A 20,063-nucleotide genomic window follows, 5' to 3' on the forward strand; every position below is an offset into this window, starting at 1 on the left:
TTCTACATAAACGTGTGTCCCCTCTGTGTCAAGAGATTCTGGAAGTTTCAGGAAAAAAGACCCTCTCTTTTTGTCCTGATCCATTTATATAAAAACCTGTCTGAAAATGAGCTGATAAGATTTTGGTCACTTTATTGTGATGTCATAACGATTTTGGCTTGTAACCATTAGCCAATAACCAACCAACCAACCAAGGTAAAGTGCCTTTATTGTTTTTTGGCTGAAAGTTAAACAGGTCAGTGTTTTAATCAGAGCTCAGAGTCTTGATTTGGTTTAGCAGAACATTTTAAAAAAAAGGTCATGTGATCATAGAGATTGTCAGAGCCATTCCAGCTGGCATCAGAGTTGGAGATTAAACCTGCTGAGTGATCATCTTCATCATCTGCAAGGCCATCGGGCCCTGGTCTGAGGGGATCTGGGACACAAAGACAAGTTTAACATCTGAAGTCAAAAGTCTCCATCATGAGAAGGTAACATGAGTTCTAAAAATATCCTTAATAAACTGAACTGGATTAGTCTCCAAGCAGTGTCAAACATATCAAATGACCAATACGTAACAACAAATGCCAGTTACTTACCATGTGACCTGCTTTGAGGATCCAATAGAAGCCAAAGTTCTTATAGGTCTTGCAGAAAGCTCCAGTAACGCCTTGGGAGGTGGGATCGTCCAGGGGGGTCCACCTGATCTTGTTAAAGACAGGTAGCTCCTCCCACTTCAGCCTCTTCACCCACAGCTCCTGACCTGTGACAGTAAAAACAGACCATGTGACAAGAAGTACAGACCAATGGCACGCTTCAGTACGTTCAGTACCCACACTTTAGAGAGGTTCAGTGATTAGTTTTGTAGGCCAACCCAGAAGTTGACAAAAAGCAATGGGATTTTTTCCATTGGATTTACAAATTCAATAGGTTGGCATGGTTACATGTCAACACCGCTAAGCTAAGGGCAGATAATGTTTGGCAAGAGGATTTTTAGTGGTCTCATATAGCCACTTGTTAGCAACCACTGATTTTAAGAAACAAAGATTTAGACGGTTGCCAGTGAAGTATTACTTTTTTTACTATATTTTAGTACAAAACATTAGGTAAGGTTTTATTAACCAGACCTTTTTTCGGGAATCCAACCAAAAAATAAAATCATTCGAAAAACCAGAATTCAAGTAGATGCAACCGGAAGTAATAAAATGCCAACTAATTTCCCGGTTTAGGAATCATTCCTGCACCACATACCCTTACTATAACTTGTACTCTTTATGTCAAATGCAGCATGCTTAAAATACCAGGATGCATCTTGTCCCATTTTACAGTGTGCAAGACATCATTTTTTTGGCTATTCTTACCTACAATCCTTTGCGCAGGGAATACACCAGTAAGAAATAATTTGCCTAAAATGCAAACTTTGTGGGGGCAGCTGCAGTATATGGGAAAAGAAAGGCATGCAATGTGGACCGCAGCCCATGTCACAGAAGAATAGACCATGTGACAGGAAGTGCCTCACTGCACAGAGGTGGAAGAAGTACTCAGATATTTTACTTAAAGGCCCAGTGAAGTGTGCACCTGTGCATGATCTGTTATGCTAATACGTATAGTAATGACCAAAATTGTCCATTGGAACCCATATCAAAAAATGTTGGAATAGCAACAAATTTGACGAGTTTTGAATTTTCCGGGGAAATCTGCAGTCGACCTTTGCCTTCGTGGGCGTGGCTTGCGATCTACTGCGTGACGTCACGAGATGGACGCCGCCGCACTGTTTACATTCACCACCGTTCGTTTTTTCTCTTTTTCAAAGTCGAATTTCTCAACGTTTTTGAGCTAGTATTTTCCTGGAAAGTCTGTCGGAGTCGACTGGAAGTGATTTCAAATCGAGAAAACCTGACAATGGAGGCGACAGTGAAGAAAGAGGGATGAAAAACACAGGGGAAACGATGCATTGCCGCTGGCTGTAGTAATGTCAAGTCTGCCGAAGTGGCGATGTTTCTGTTCCCAAAAGATGAAGGTGAGCCTGGCTGGTGTCATTGTTTCGTAGATTCTTTGATTGATCATGATAAATAAAGGCCACTGGTCGATTCGAGAGAGAGAGAAAGAGAGACTGACAGAGTTACAAGGTTGTTGTTAGCATCTGGTGCTAGCTCGGAGCTAACGGAGATTAGCTGTTTCAACAATAAGGAGAGGGAGAGTGCTCTCCTGTGGGACTGAGAGAGATAACGTCAGCTCAGGGAGGTAAACTGTAGCCTAAGTTATCTCAGTGGGTTTGGTCATCTATGTAAACTAATATTTCCATCTATGTAATATTAGTTGTATAAAATAGGTTAAGAAATCATTCCAATGTTTTTTGATTATTGAAATATATGTTTCATATGAGTGTTGAGAGCTGTATCCATAAATCTCTTAATGTTGCCCTCAAAGTGCACCAGATTGATCACTTTCCTCATCTATCCTGTCCGAAAAGCTGTCCAAATCAATCATTTCTCTCACACTAGTATCACTTTCCAAAGTCTCCGCCATGTTTACAATCGCAACTGGGTACATCTTGTGACGTCACAGCCACTATCGTCTGCAACTTCCGTTAGGCTCAGACGGCAAAATTAATAATTCATTAATTATGAATTATTAAAAATTATTTTAGCCATGAACAGGCATAATGATATGTAAGGAATGAAACTGCCATTTCATTTTGGTGCAAAAACATGCACTTCACTGGGCCTTTAAGTACTACACTGTAAAAATACTCTGTTACAAGTAATAGTTCTGCATTCAAAATTCTCCTCAAGTAAAAGTACTGTCATCAAACTGTACTTCAAGTACAAAAAGTAAATACAAATGTTCCAGTATGACCCATATCAGATTTAAATATGACATGTTTGTATTATAATTATTATGCATTGATTTCAATGTTCACTTGGTAAAGGTGGGGATTATTTAGATGACTTGATATACTGCTGTGTTGCTTAACCTATAACACAATGATTTATTGGTTGATTAATATTCTGTATAATAAATCCATACCTGCAAAGAAGCCAATAAGTACATTTGTTTAAAAAAAAAAAAGTACAAAATTGCCTTAAAAATGTTGTGAAAGTATTAAATAGCAATACATAAAAATACACAAGTTGATCACAAGTACCTAAAAAATGGTAACCAAGTACAGTACTTGAGTACATTTACACTGCTGCTGCATTTAAAGTAATATAGTGAGGGAGTTACCCATGGTGTCCACGATGAGGTCCAGCTGGCCGTTGTAGACGGTGACGTTAACTCCGGCGCTCAGCAGCTGGTCCACTACGTCCACCACAGGCCTCATGAAGTCTCCTGCCATGTAGCTGAACACCTCCTCTGCCTGGCCTGAAACACACACACATATAACACAAATAAACTCTGGAAAAGCATGCATGTTGTTGAACTAAAGAATCGGTACAGTACCTCCCCAGGTGACGTTCTGGGGGATGATGCCCAGTTTCTTCCTGATTAGTCCATTCATCAGCTGGCTCAGTGATTGGCTGTGGAGGGGTCTGATATGGCGACGTACCTGCAGAGCTGTGGGGAACCAAACCTCTTAGTTTAATAATGAACGTCTCGGTTATCGGCAGTCAGTTTTAACTGAGCTGTAGATTCTTACAGATATAGTCTTCTCCTGCTGCAGAGCTGCGGCTCTCATCCGGCTCCTGGGTCAGGATGTTGTAGAAGTTGACGCCATTGGAGTTCTGACAACCAAAAGCAAACCACATCAAACATGATGCACACACACAAGATTCAAGAGTTTTATTATTATATGCACAGTGGCTACAGTGTGCAATGAAAATCTTCAGCCCCGAGCTCCTCCAACAATGCAACACCCACATATATATATATATATATATATATACATATATACATATATATATATATATATATATATATATATATATATATATACATATACATATATATACATATATACATATATACATATATACATATATATATATATACATATATATATATATACATATATATATATACATATATACATATATACATATATATATATATATATATATATATATATATATATATACATATATATATACATATACATATACACACACACATATATACAGTGGGGCAAAAAAGTATTTAGTCAGCAACCAATTGTGCAAGTTCTCCCACTTAAAAAGATGAGGCCTGTAATTTTCATCCTAGGTATACCTCAACTATGAGACACAAAATGGGGGGAAAGAATCCAGGAAATCACATTGTCTGATTTTTAAAGAATTAATTTGCAAATTAAGGTGGAAAATAAGTATTTGGTCACCTACAAACAAACAAGATTTCTGGCTCTCACAGACCTGTAACTTCTTCTTTAAGAGCCTCCTCTGTCCTCCACTTGTTAACTGTATTAATGGCACCTGTTTGAACTCGTTATCAGTATAAAAGACACCTGTCCACAACCTCAAACAGTCACACTCCACTATGGCCAAGACCAAAGAGCTGTCAAAGGACACCAGAAACAAAATTGTAGACCTGCACCAGGCTGGGAAGACTGAATCTGCAATAGGTAAGCAGCTTGGTGTGAAGAAATCAACTGTGGGAGCAATTATTAGAAAATGGAAGACATACAAGACCACTGATAATCTCCCTCGATCTGGGGCTCCACGTAAGATCTCACCCCGTGGGGTCAAAATGATCACAAGAACGGTGAGCAAAAATCCCAGAACCACACGGGGGGACCTAGTCAATGACCTGCAGAGAGCTGGGACCAAACTAACAAAGGCTACCATCAGTAACACACTACGCCGCCAGGGACTCAAATCCTGCAGTGCCAGACGTGTCCCCCTGCTTAAGCCAGTACATGTCCAGGCCCGTCTGAAGTTTGCTAAAGAGCATTTAGATGATCCAGAAGAGGATTGGGAGAATGTCATATGGTCAGATGAAACCAAAATAGAACTTTTTGGTAAAAACTCAACTAGACGTGTTTGGGGGAGAAAGAATTCTGAGTTGCATCCAAAGAACACCATACCTACTGTGAAACATGGGGGTGGAAACATCATGCTTTGGGGCTGTTTTTCTGCAAAGGGACCAGGACGACTGATCCGTGTAAAGGAAAGAATGAATGGGGCCATGTATCGTGAGATTTGAGTGACAACCTCCTTCCATCAGCAAGGGCATTGAAGATGAAACGTGGCTGGGTCTTTCAGCATGACAATGATCCCAAACACACCGCCCGGGCAACAAAGGAATGGCTTCGTAAGAAGCATTTCAAGGTCCTGGAGTGGCCTAGCCAGTCTCCAGATCTCAACCCCATAGAAAATCTTTGGAGGGAGTTGAAGGTCCGTGTTGCCCAGCGACAGCCCCAAAACATCACTGCTCTAGAGGAGATCTGCATGGAGGAATGGGCCAAAATACCAGCAACAGTGTGTGACAACCTTGTGAAGAATTACAGAAAACGTTTGACCTCTGTCATTGCCGTTTTACCTCTTCTCATTTTGTCTCTCATAGTTGAGGTATACCTAGGATGAAAATTACAGGCCTCTTATCTCTATATATACACACACACACACACACCTTGAGTGTGTGTATTTTCTGTGTTAGACTTTTACTTGCTACAGGGTGTACTTTGAGGGCTTGGGACTCTGCAGACCGTTTACATGCATAACAAGCTACATAACACACGAGGGGACTGGTAATAACCGGAAAAGCATGACATAGGACCTTTAATTCACAAGGCTCCATTCACTGAAGCCGATGTGATTTTTCCATTGGATTTTAGAATATTGTTGAAATCGAGATCTGTGGAAAAGGCACGTTTATGATACTTACATGTTTAGTTTGGCAGGATAATCTCCAGATATTAAAACGACTTTTATTATGGATTGAAGTCGCATGACTTCAAGTCACCAGCGCTAAGCTAAAGGCAGCTAATGTTTGGTTTGATGACATTCAGTCTTCTTATTTAGCAACTACTGTTTTAATAATACATGGAAGCTTCCGACATTCACCAGTGGGGTATTTAATGTCTGAGAACAAAAGTCTTATTAGCTTGTGTAAACCATAGACCTTTTTGGGGGGTTTCTGGTGACAAAAACTAGCTGGAAGTGCTAAAATGCGAAATAATTTCCATGTTTAGGACTCTCTACGGCACAAGCTGACATGAATCATGGCCCCGGTCACTATACAACAGTCTATTTTAACATGTAGAATAACTTGCATGAGCAGAGATTATGGCTCTGCGTGTGAGACCCTGACAGTACCGACCTGCTCCACCACCGTCTCCAGCACCGACCACAGCTCTGTGGCTTTCTCAAACTGCTCCTGCTCCACAGCGCGCTTCACCGCCTCCGCCGCACTGCTGACGTCCGCCAGGCCCGCATCGTCCAGCAGGGACTGCATGGCACATGGGAACAGATATTTAACGGGACAAATTATAATAAGGAGGTTGAAAGCAATTAGGAACATTTACTGGAGTACTGTACGCAATGAGAATGTTATGGCGAATAAACTTCTACTCCACTAAATATTGTACTTTTTACAGCATTACATTTATATACGATGCATATTCTTCATACAAAAATATAGTGTTTTTGGCAAGTTGTATATAATTATTAATATGAGCTCTACCTTTAAAATCTGCTACATTGAGGTGTTAAATTATTGACATTAATATGATATGTATTGTTTTGTAATAGTCCATTTTGCATAATAAGAATGTTTACTGTTGGTACTTTAATTGTATTTTGAAGCCCCCTACCCTTGTACTCAAGTGACATTTTGATACTGATAATATTTCTACACTGTTGTATCACTACTTTTAGTAAAGTAGAAGGTTTGTGTAACCCAGCTCTGAAGAAGAAGTGTGTCCAAGGTGCGTTACTTACAGTAGTGTAGAGGTACGGCCCCCAGGTCATGACGGAGTCTGTGGGTGGAGGAAACCTTTTTTCAGAGCACACCTTTGATAAAGCTTTGATCACGGTCAAGGATTTTACAACTACATAATGCTGAGCAATTCATTAAACTGCGTTATAAATGATACTGACCCAGGGGGGAAATCCAAGAGTCCCCGAGAGCCACACCAGCAAAGTTACATTTCACCGTCCCCTGTGTTATAGCCTGGAAATAGAGGAGAGACATTAGAGTTCAACACGGTGATGAATCCTCAAGATGTTCATCTCAATGACAAAAGCGGTTTGCCCCTGAGAAAGATGGTAGAGAACAAAAAAAAGAAAATCAATAACACCAACATGTGTCAGTTGCTGTGAAACCAAAAATCTAGTCACTGTCATATTGGAAACATTTACATTGAAAAGTATCAAGTGTACCCTCAAAACAATGACACTTCTGAGAATCAGCTTTTTGACATGTAGGTTTCTATAAATATAATTTGCTTTTGTGTATAATGGGGCAAACATAAACAGTCAAATTAAATAGGTTGTGAAAAAGGAGCAAATATAGAACTAGTATAAAACTATTTGAAATAAAAATAAATGTTAAGAGGTAGAAATATATAAAAGTGACACATTTTAAAAATAAAATATGTGCAGTATACTAGAATTTAAAGAGGATGAGCTTTGTACTTTAAACAAATGGTAGTATTGAACAGAAATTTGCAAAATGTACAGTATTGTCGTCATTAAATGTATAAAGCAGAACATTTAGAATGATTACGTGTACTTAACAGAAGAACTTGCTGACTTGCATGTCTGCCCACTCATCATCACATGGCAGCTGTTAAACACGGGAACTTCCATCGTCCCTGAAGGACTCTGAACTCACCTTAGTGAGCTCCAAGGAGAGCGCAGCGGCCATCTTCCCTCCGTACGACTCAGAGAAGATGTAGAAAGGCACGCTCTGCACAAAGACAATTAGGGAGAACCGTTTCTAAAAAGCCAAGGCTGTAACCATGAAACATGAGATACAGTATATCAAGTTCAGTGTTTCCCCTACCATTGTCTTGGCGGGGCGCTGCGCCCTGCCAACGGAGCCCCGCGCCCTGCCTGAAAATTCAAGGTGTTTTTTTTGTTGTTTTTTTTAATTTACATTTTGTTTTTTTATTATTTAAAAAAAAAAATATATATATAGCACCAAATTGCAACTGAAGTAATATATCTACGGTCACTTTCACATTGAACATGTGCTCTTTTATTAAATAAACTAAACGCCTATGTTATTTATCCAATGTGCATGTTTCAGTGTCCACAGCCTTGCGTATTCACATTCTCCCTCCGCTCTGTTTCTGAAGGGCGGGGCTCCCCCCCCCCACACACACACACGAGAATGCACACACTCACAATCAGAGACAAGAGCGGAGGAAAGGAGGAGAACAACAGCTCTGCAGTCTGCCCGTTTGTGTGTCCCCCCAGTTTCAATTTTGTTTATTATTATTTTTTAACCGCAAGCCGTTATCGTCACAGGAGAAGGACACACACAGCCTGCCCAGGTGGACGCGCGCGAACGCGACAACGAACGTAGCGTGCGCATTCTAAAAATAGCTCACAGATGGTGAGCAGGTACCGCGGTTTTGAACTACAGTATTGAATTTGACAGAAAACAACAATCAAACGCCAGCAGAAGAATAGTCTAATGAGTTGGGTGAAAAAAAAGACAGGAGATGTGAGTTGGTTTATTCAGTAAATTAGCTCAGGATAATTGGATGTTCTGTCACTTGTTGATGTGAGGCTAATGCAGGATTTGCTAGCTTGATGCTACCGACATTTAGCGGCAGTGACTCAACAAATTGCCACTTAAAATGTATCGTCAGCAATGTATGACAAGCAGACTGCTTGTTTAATGTTAGACTCGCACCAATAGCTCAATATGATCATAACACGATTGCTTTCATATCAGAGATCAGATGAGGTGGAGCTGCGTCCAGCAATAGAGGATGAGGCAGAGAGAAGCAGCAGCAGCACAGGGTTGCAGCAGGTATGTTATATGCTGTAGTCAGGTGATTTAAATGTATCAATGAAAGGAAGAAGTGTAGGCTACATGATAAGAAGGGAATACAGTTTGAATTAAAGTATTAAAGTACAGAGTAACACTGTACTTTATTACTTTTTAATGTACAAATACTTTGTTACTGTACGATATCAATAACAATAATCCACAGCCCCTCTCTCTGCTCCAAAGGATAAAAAAAATCTGGGTGCCCCGAATTTTTTTTTCGAGGTACCCGAGCAGCACCCTGCCAAGGCAGTAAACCTAGGGGAAACACTGAAGTTGAATATAGATACTAGCAGTTTTTCCTCTGTCAGAAAACAAAGGCCTTAAAGGATACACTAGGCAGCTACTGTAGTATCATCATGTTCTGTGTAGACTGAGTATTAGTCATTCATATGTACGAAAAATATAGTTTTCATATTCCGCTTGTAGTGATGTAAGTTCAGGTTATTAAGATGTTGCATTAAAAAACAGTGGACTAACTGTTTAAGTTACAAAAAAGTGAACCAATACAATATATATTACAAAAAGTTATTTATATAAATAAATTGTGTATCAAAACTTTGTCTAAAACAGTCAAATGCAACAATATTAATATTGTCATATATATATATATATATATATATATATATATAAGTGATTTAATATGTTATATTATATGTCGTATAATATATATATACATTATACGACATAATATAACATTAAATCACTTATAGATGCCTTTTTTTTTGCAGAATTAGCATTTTTTATACTTAAAAGTACATTTTCTTTCTATAAAACTTCTTTACTTTGACTTGTAATGGAGTATTTTGACAATAATGTATTGTTACTTTTAGATGGATCCCAAATTGAGAAATGATCCGTTAAGGATCCCAGTAAGTCTTCCACCACTGATCATAATCCAATCATTTCATCTACACGGTTCTGAAAGGGGCCTTTAGTCATGATGAGTACTTTGACTTTTAATACTTAAAGTATAAATTGAAGCCGATACTTTTGTACCTTTAGTTAATAAATGTTTGAATGCAGGACTTTTACTTCTAACTAATAATATATTACAGTTTAGTATTGCTACTTTTACAAGTACTTCTTCCAACACTGCCCGTAGGTAGATTTGGTTTGAAGTTTAAGGACAAGGTGACACACGTTGAACACAACACAGAAAAATATATTAAATTAAAAATAAGAGTATCCTAGGCTGCTACAATTTGTTCATTTAAGCGATAGCTGCTGGAAACTGCTCTGTTCTACACATCGGGACCAGAACTTCCAGCCTCAGTGTGATGAAAAGTGAGTTATACTCAAATCAGCATGTCTGGAGTGTTAACAGTTTTAGAGACCTTCAGTATTATAAAATGAATCAGGGTCAACATGTGTCACTGTTCAGTACTGGTGACAGACCTGGAGGTCGGCTTTACGGGTGAAGAAGTGCTGCAGCAGCACCAGCATATCCGAGGCCACCGTGGCTACGTTGGTGGCGAAGGCGTCGGGCCGGTCTGTGTAGCTGAAACCCGTCCCCACAGGGTTATCCACAAACAGCACGCTGGCTGCCTGCACCTGAAACAGCAGGTCAACCAGACGACAACAACGTGACCATCATCAGTCGGAAAAGGAACAATTTGTTGAAAGATACAATACTATATTGTCAGATCAAGTCAGACATTTGTCTTGCATCAAAGCAGCTCCATTTGCAACATCAAACAAGGAAAATAAGTATTTAACATAACACTGAAGAGAATACATGCTGAAGACCCTCTAAACTGAGTTGAAATTCTGCTCAAATATGTGCATGACTTTTAAAACGCTCCAACAAACTCTTACCCAGCTGCTCTTTCTGGGCTCTAGGTCCCTGTCCAAAGGTCCGATCTCTTCGAAGTTCCCAAAGCCACTTCCTGATCCTCCTGGCCCCCCCTGAAGACACAAGGGGCAAACATCCTCATCATGCTCGGGAGAGGCAAGGCACCTTTCAACACAAGGCTATTCAAGTGCTTTAAAAAAATGAAAAACATTAAGAATCTTTGCCATTTATTGTCTTGCTTATAATAATGATTAGTCATTTATAAATATCATTTTAGAGCACACCTTTGAAATCATTAGACGAGGCTGTAATTTCGCCAGCAGTTGCTCTCATGAGCGAGGCAGAAACGAATTGTTTTAACATGCCAAAAAGCTGCTGTGTCGTTTATTGCACCTCAAACATTAAAACAAATCCAGAGTTACGTGTTTCTGTACTTCCTCTAAGAAGAAAGGACAAACAGAAGATCTCTGTGGCTTCAGGCTTGATCGCCGTTCAAATGACAGCGTTGGTTTCCCCTAAAGTGGGCGGGGCTGTAAAGTGACGTCGATTTTACTCTCATCTATCATTCAAAACCACTCTATTATAACGTAAGTTACATGCCAGTGTTTTATCTTTTTATTTATTTGTTTTTATTTTAAAATCGTATAATGTCGGACTTTTTTGCCCCGTCTGTGATGAAAAGAAATGGGGCTTAGAGCCTCAAAATACTGAACTCTGTATTTTTTAAAATCTTTTTTTCCTTCTAATTTATTATTATTTTCTAAATAACAGACTGTTATTTACTCAATAATAACACACAATTATCCTTGTTTTTATTTATTCGTTTAATTCTATAATCTTGGGCTTTTTAGCCTTAAATAAAGTCACCGGAAACAGACGTATGCCTATAAGGGACATTTCGAACGATACACACCACAAACCCGCTGAACAGATTAACCAAGATCCTCAGCTTGAAGCTCGTTGATTGGATGTTTTAGCCGCAATGCATGTTGGGATATGATGTTAATGTGATATGTTATCCGAAAACATTTTTAAAAAATAAAATACTTTATTCCGACTTGTTCTTGCTTTTCTCTTTGGAATACACGGTTCGGCTGCATTACATATTACACATCTGCCGTAGTTCTTTATTACCCTGATGAGAAGACTTCTGGACAAACTTGAAGATCTGCCGCCAAAACTGAATATGTGACGTGGATCATAAATATAACAATTAAACAACATCTTACATTTCTTTTCACAAAATATGTCCCCTTGCAGTATCAATAGTAATTCGGCTGACTTTTATATTTGATCCAATTGGTATATTTACACCATAACGGTGCACAGCTGATAGAAAATCACTTGTAGTTTTTAAAGATATTACTGATTTTCTTTGAATATAAGAATGTAAATACTGAGTTGAGAGAATAGTCAGGGGATTTGGGTGATGGGAGACACATCTATGGAATCACAATTTCAATAGCTTACCATTAAATGACGGATATGCCTTTCTGTCTGTGATGTTTTACAAATCAGATATTAATGTGTAGAGATAAAACATGAGAAATAGTATAGCAATATCCTGTAAAATTATGTACAAACATGAATACAACTACACATCTTCAGATGTTATACATACATGCATACAGTGGGGAAAAAAAGTATTTAGTCAGCAACCAATTGTGCAAGTTCTCCCACTTAAAAAGATGAGGCCTGTAATTTTCATCCTAGGTATACCTCAACTATGAGAGACAAAATGAGAAAGAAAAAAAAAAAGAAAAAAAAAGAAAAAAGAAATCCAGAAAATCACATTTTTAAAGAATTTATTTGCAAATGATGGTGGAAAATAAGTATTTGGTCACCTACAAACAAGATTTCTGGCTCTCACAGACCTGTAACTTCTTCTTTAAGAGCCTCCTCTGTCCTCCACTTGTTAACTGTATTAATGGCACCTGTTTGAACTTGTTATCAATATAAAAGACACCTGTCCACAACCTCAAACAGTCACACTCCAGACTCTACTATTGCCAAGACCAAAGAGCTGTCAAAGGACAGCAGAAACAAAATTGTAGACCTGCACCAGGCTGGGAAGACTGAATCTGCAATAGGTAAGCAGCTAGGTGTGAAGAAATCAACTGTGGGAGCAATTATTAGAAAATGGAAGACATACAATACCACTGATAATCTCCCTCGATCTGGGGCTCCACGCAAGATCTCACCCCGTGGGGTCAAAATGATCACAAGAACGGTGAGCAAAAATTCCAGAACCACACGGGGGGACCTAGTCAATGACCTGCAGAGAGCTGGGACCAAAGTAACAAAGGCTACCATCAGTAACACACTACGCCGCCAGGGACTCAAATCCTGCAGTGCCAGACGTGTCCCCCTGCTTAAGCCAGTACATGTCCAGGCCCGTCTGAAGTTTGCTAAAGAGCATTTAGATGATCCAGAAGAGGATTGGGAGAATGTCATATGGTCAGATGAAACCAAAATATAACTTTTTGGTAAAAACTAGACGTGTTTGGAGGAGAAAGAATGCTGAGTTGCATCCGAAGAACACCATACCTACTGTGAAACATGGGGGTGGAAACATCATGCTTTGGGGCTGTTTTTCTGCAAAGGGAGACTTTCACCACTTTGGGTATTACTCGACCACTTGAAATCAAAACACCCGGACAAATATGCGGAGTATGATCAACGTAACCCTGTTCTCTGACATTCGGTGATATTTTTTCGGCCGAAAGGGCCTTTTTAACCATTTTCGTCCGATAATTTTTGGTGGCCGAATATTCGGTGCATCCCTAGTCGTGACCCCCTTGGGGGGTCGCCAAAGATCGCAGAGGGGGCGCCAGGCCTCAGATGATTTGAGGCCTAATATCATATTTAGAATAAATTTTTTTTTTTTTTTTACATATTTCTTTTTACATATTGTAACGCAATACATGATTGCCGCTAAAAGCCTTGTCTCTACATTACAATAATATATAGAAATGAATTGATTAAAATACAAATTCTAAAAATTCATCCGATACTCCTCCGATTCGCGCCAACATTGACGTTACTGTGTCAGCTTTCATAATAATAACAGTTTGCTACGCTTGCTAGCTAGCGACCGACTTCATAAAAGGTGAATATTTTTGTCTAAAAATGTCTGAAAAACATAAAGGAGATGACAGCTCATCGGCAATCAAAAAGAAAAAATGAGGACCTACCTAGAGAGCTATCTTAACTTCGGTTTCATGGAGGGAAAGGACAAAAAACCCCAGAGTGTGTGATATGCAGAGAGAAGCTAGCCAACGAAAGCATGAAACCCAGCAAAATGAAGAGACACCAACAGACCATGCACCCAGAAACAGTCGGGCGTGATCGGGACTTTTTCATAAAGAAACAACACCTTGCAAAGGCAAACAAGCCAATGGATATTAGAACAGCGTTTGTTAGGGCTGGCAGCGATGCACAGAAGGCCACCGAGGCCTCTTTCGAATGTGCACTTTTAATAGCAAAGGCAAAGAAACCGCACAACATTGGCGAGCAGCTCATTAAGCCAGCTTGCATTAAGATGGTTGAGAAACTGTGCGGCCCGCAGGTGGCGGAGAAGCTAAAAACTGTAAGACTGTCAAACAACACGGTGAAAGACAGAATTGACAAGATGGCAAGTAACTGCGAGCTGCAGCTGCTCGAAAAGCTTGGAAAGGGGCCATTTGCCATACAACTTGATGAAACCACAACTGTAGCAGACGAGGCTGTGCTGATCGTTTATGTGCAATATATCGATGGGGAAGATTTGAAGCAGGACATTCTTATGTCAGTCAACCTTACCACTACCACTACCACCCGGGGTGAGGACATTTTTACTGCAGTGGATTCTTACCTCTCATCCCACAATCTTTCCTATGAGAATTTAGATGCATGTTGCACAGACGGCCCTACATGTGCGAGATGGTCCGCCATACTGGACAACTCCGTACGGCAACCCAACTAGGACACTTCACACAGTGGCGTTTGGCAAAGCAGAAAAAGAACACAAAAAACCGGGAGAGATGAGTTATTGTTATTACAACGTGACTTCACTATTATTTAACAACTCTTTTTATTGGGTTCTTTTATTTGGGGTTAAGTACATTGTCAGAATAAGCTAGACATGGATTTAACTTCTGTTAGACAGCTATATGCCATACATTTTTGCATACATTCACAGTAAATATTTATTCAGTATGATAGCTGCCAAACAGAAGTTAAATCCATTTCTCACTTATTCTGCCAACAACATTTGAAAAAAATTAAAGATTTAAAAAAAAAAAAATGTGCCTAAATCCTACTGGCCCACATTTGTAAGTGTTCCGGCCACTCCCTTTTTTTTTTGCTTACCTAAATCCTACCGGCCCACATTTGTAAGTCTTCCGGCCCAGCCCAGCCCAGTGGGGTGTGGCCAGTGGGGTGTGGCCCACTGGGCTGGGCCGTTTTGATAGGCTACCTTTGTTCTATCTATCAGTTTCAATTTCCCACATCAGGCCCGTAGCAGCTGTCACTGCGCAGTGAACGATCAGGAGTGAGTGACTGAGAGACCTAGCTGGCAGTTGCTTACAGATGGATAAACAAGCTCCAAAGCGTAAAGGCGTTTTTGTATACAGTATTGTAGCGAGCCCTGGGTTCAGAGGGAGCGGCTTGCATAGGGGAGGGGGGAGGGGGGAGGGGCTTGCATAGGGGAGGGGGGAGGGGCTGTACCCGTAGGATAGAAAAGGGGGAAGTGACGTCTGACTCAGAGGTCGCGCGGCTGTTACTGAGTTTAGGCTAGTTAGCTAGCAGGTTTATTGTTTTGGGTGCAGTCTCCACTTGCTGTTCAAATAAATGTTGAACGAAAAAGTAAATCTGTTTACAGTTCTGTTTTATATGGGTGTTGAAGAAGAAGAAGAAGAATTGGTAGGGATGAAACCCTCTTTAAATGGTCTCACATGCAGACCACACAGTGAAATGTGTTCTCTGCTTTTAACCCATCCTAGTACCAGGAGTCTAGTACTAGGAGCAGTGGGCAGCTATTGTACAGGTCCAAGTCCACAATCCAAATGTAGGTCTGGTCGGGGACTTGAACCGGCGACCCTACGGCTCACAGTCCAAGCCCCTACTGACTGCCATAGATTTAGTCCCTAATTTTGCTCTCAAAGTGCACCAGATTGATGCATTTAACTTCAACATTTAAAAAAAAATCTTCCCGGGGGAGCTTGCCCCCGGACCCCCCTAGGGGAGGTGAGGTCCACCACCTGCCCACACCCCCTGTTAAATTGTCTCACCCACATTGAGGATGCTTCCTGTGCATGTTTTATTCCATTTGTCAAGTCAGGCAAATTGGGTCAAAATGTTATTGCATCAATGATATGTTAACATTAAAATCACTAAATATATGCTGTTATATGCAAACTATTTTATTGGGCAACTCAAGGGCTCAGGTAATGTGATTACTATATGAATAATCGTCCAAAATAACATAAAATGCATAGGGTTTCTTGTTAAGTAACATACTTTCGTCGCCGACCGGCAGATACATGTCGCGCATTAAGTGGGCCTGTCTGTCAATTAATTCCCGGGCAACTTTTTCCCCCCAGTCCGCCCCTGCACAAGAGTATCTTTAAGCTTGTTTATTTTTACTTCATGAGTCAGTTTCTTCTTTGCAGCGACACTGCTGTCACTCAGTCACACTACAGAAGGGTTTTATAGCCGATGCCCATTACAACAAGCTACCTTTCAACTGCTTTAAACACACCACAGCAATGTTCAATGTTAAGCTAGCCCTAATCCTAAACCAGAGACATTCATTTCCATATTCCATGATGTAAATATCAACTTGCAGAGTCTTGAAACCTGCATTGATGATCACACAATGTTGTTTCTTTGATCCAAAGTGACTTCCAAACCTTTCAATACCACATCTTGCCTAAGGACACTTCGACATGTTGAGCAACATTCTCCAACCAGCAGTTTTTAGTAAATTGATATTACTTTGTTGAGAACATATAAAAACTAAAAATGTCCCGATCCGATCACGTGATCGGGGATCGGAGCCGATCACGTGATTTTCAAAAGATCGGAATCTGGAGGAAAAAAAATCGGGGATCGGGATTTATTTTTATTTATTTTTTAAATACTTTTTTTTAAATTTTGTATTCAATGTTACAAAACAAAAATGACCATGTTCAAGTCTTAAATTCATCCTGAGGCCTTAGTTTTGGTTTCAAATTACACAACATCATGTATGTGTTGCTTCTTTGGGGCTTGTTTTCATAGACCTGGTTGTTTATTTCTCTCAAATCTGGCAACAGAGTGGGCAGGGCGCAGTGTCTAATTGTAGCAGTAAGCTAAAGAGTACTGATAAGCTTTATTTTTGTTTTGATCCAATGCTGCACAACTGAACTGATCCAATGCTGCTGTGAAAGAAAGAAGCTATATCCATGTTGGATAGAATATCCAATTTAAATAAAAAAATAACCTTAAGGGACAACTTGAATGCTTTTTTTCTTTTTTTCTCTTAATGCATTGCATAAAGATCGGATCGGGAAAAATCGGTATCGGCAAATGGTCAAAATCAAATGATCGGTAGCAAAAAAAGGTGATCGGGACATCCCTAATAAAAACCCTCTAAATGTGAGAAGACATAGCCAAAAGTTTGTGTTTACTGGATGTGTCTACCCAAACTAATTTAAAATGGTAAAAAAAAGAAAGTTCTAAAATTGGAAACTTCCTCTTATCAAAAACAACTTACATACACTTCAATAGAGTAGACATGCCGACAGATGGGAGCACTATGGGGCCAAGTATCTTGCCCATGGACACTTCAACAGGTTGACCACCTGAGCCACCATATCATTTAGGGATTTGTGACAAACCAAACAATACATTTTCTAACTCAATACAAAGTATGAGAGACCCTGTGATAGGCAGCAACAAAACACATGTTCTCCATAGCCCAGTTTGTCCCTCACTAGTTGGTGCACTCTTCACAGCCACAAAACACATTACATTAAGCTGACACTATTATCCAAAACGACTTACAAAATCACCTCCATATTAACGGCCATACCTACTGGAGCAATCTGGGGTTCAGTATTTTGCCTAAGGACATTTTGACTGAAGGGACTGAGGGTCCAACCACTGATCTTCTACTTGGTAGGACCATTTTATCCCCTGAGCAGAGTTGTAAAGTAACTTACTACATGTACTGTACAATTTTGAGTTACTTGTACCTGAATTGGGTATTTCCATTTTTTGCTACTTTGTACTTTTACCCCACTATATTTATTTAATACCTTCAGTTAGGGCTGCTCAATTAAATCATATTTTAATCGCGATTACGGCTTGCAACGATTAGGAAAACAACGTAATCTAAATAAAACGATTCTTTTTTTATTATTACTTTTTTTATATATCTATATTTTTTTTTTTTCAGTTGAATTATACTTAAAGTTCAGGGTAATGAACTGTTAAAAACATACTGTTCAAATAGTTTTTCTCCAATAAATGGATGTTTTCAAAGTCAATGAATAATCACAATTACAATTATTGACCCAAATAATCGAGATTATGATTCTTGCCATAATCGAGCAGCCCTACCTTCAGTTACTTTACAGATTTGGTTTAATTATGTGAAATATAATCAACACTTAAATCAGACTTCAGTGGCACCTGGAGTAACAGGTTTCAGTAACCTGACATGAGCCAATCTGCAGAATGAGTACTTTTGGTAGGCTACTTAGTATATTATTTTGATGCCAAAACTGTTGATTTCAGGACTTTTACTTGTAAAACAGTATTCCTACACTCTCGTAATTCTACTCAAGTACAAGATCCGAGTACTTCTTCCTCTCCTGCCCTGAGCCACAGCTGAACTTCCCATCCACTAAATCTAACCAAACACTGTGGATAGCCCTCTTTGGAATGCCGTGCAACACAACAACAATATCAATTTCGACAAAGATTCAGCCAGAACAGTTTCCTGGCAGTCAGGTGAAACAGAAAGCATGACCGTAATGAGGAACAGGAAGCAGCAGTCCTACCTGCAACCACAGGATGAGAGGCAGCCCGCTGGGCCCCGCAGACTGGCCATCAGAGGGGCTGTACAGCCACCAGAACATGTGGGCCCCGTCCCTCACCGTCACATAGCCCCAGTCCTCCTTAGCCGCCAGGGGGCTGCAGAGCCCTACACAGACATACATTACACACTTCACTGGGTGTTCACTTACCGTATAACTTACAGGCGCAAGAAAACATGAATGTTAACTACGTTAGATTGTTTTAGCAGCAGAATGTAGTCATGAAAACAATAAGGACTTACCCGTGTTGAGGACAAGAGCCAGTACAACCAGAGTCCAGACTGCTGCCATTGTTAGACTGACTCCGCTGGAACTGTGCGGCTTTATCGCTACAAGAAATCACATGACCACTGGCGAAGTCAGCTGCTTCTTCTTCTTCTTCTTCTTCTTCTTCTTCTTCTCTTTAATGGCGAATCGCTTCCACTTGGAGCATATATCGCCACCTACTGTTGAGTTATTAAATGTTCATACTAAATCCTTGTCCTCAAACCAGTGCTTTTGAGGAATTTGAAGATCAGCTTGTTTGCTTCATTTCTTGATTTACTTTCGTATATTGACTTGAAATCCATGTCCTTGACGTTGAGTTGTTCCAGTGCAGTTTTCAGAATGAATCTTTGTCTGTTATAATCCGGGCAGCTAAAAAATACATGATGTATTGTCTCTGGTTGTTGGCAACCATCACAATTGCCATTTGGATGTTTTCCAATCAGATGCAGTGATGAGTTTAATCCTGAGTGTCCCAATTTTATCCTGCTGTTCTCTTCTACTACTCCCCCAAGTGTTTTCCTGTTCCTACTTCCCTTTGTATCTGGTATAAATGTCTTCCTTTGGTGTTACTGTCCCATAGTTTTTGCCATTGTTGCTTGATAACCACTTTTGTAAAAGATTTGAATTCTGCTCTACTGATGGGTACCATAATATCAATCTGGTTTGCTTTCAAACCACATTTTGCCAGTTGATCCACTACTTAATTCCCTCTAATACCCACATGCGCTGGAACCCACACAAATAATTCCCAGATGAACTAACCTAAACATGATGTGTAAAATGTCATGTAAAATATCCTGACGACATTCAGAAGAGAAGTTGTTTATACTCTCCAGAGCTGCACTGGAGTCAGAGCAAATGACCACTCGCATTGGCTGTATTTCCTCTACCCACTGAAGTGCTAGAGAGATAGCCATCATCTCTACTGTATATACTGCAATGTGATCACTTGTACGCTTTCCCACTTTGACTTTTAACTCAGGAACATAAAATGCACAACTAGTTAGACCCTTTTCTGGATT

General features: G+C 39.9%; 1 protein-coding gene across 1 annotated transcript; it reads right to left on the reverse strand.

The window, feature by feature from the left end:
* Window positions 1-191: 191 nt before the first annotated feature.
* scpep1 (serine carboxypeptidase 1) lies at window positions 192-19,174 on the reverse strand. The gene is made up of 13 exons (XM_079645461.1): window positions 19,017-19,174; window positions 18,739-18,881; window positions 10,735-10,824; window positions 10,315-10,470; window positions 7,750-7,824; window positions 7,014-7,086; window positions 6,855-6,892; window positions 6,235-6,363; window positions 3,620-3,704; window positions 3,424-3,537; window positions 3,208-3,345; window positions 579-742; window positions 192-415 (listed from the first exon to the last, which is right to left on the reverse strand). The coding sequence occupies exons 1-13, from the start codon at window positions 19,063-19,065 to the stop codon at window positions 353-355; spliced, it is 1,317 nt and encodes a 438-aa protein (XP_079501587.1). The 5' UTR covers window positions 19,066-19,174; the 3' UTR covers window positions 192-352.
* Window positions 19,175-20,063: the final 889 nt, after the last annotated feature.

The sequence above is a fragment of the Notothenia rossii genome (genome assembly GCF_949606895.1).
Source record: "Notothenia rossii genome assembly, chromosome: 8".
Classification (NCBI taxonomy): domain Eukaryota; kingdom Metazoa; phylum Chordata; class Actinopteri; order Perciformes; family Nototheniidae; genus Notothenia; species Notothenia rossii.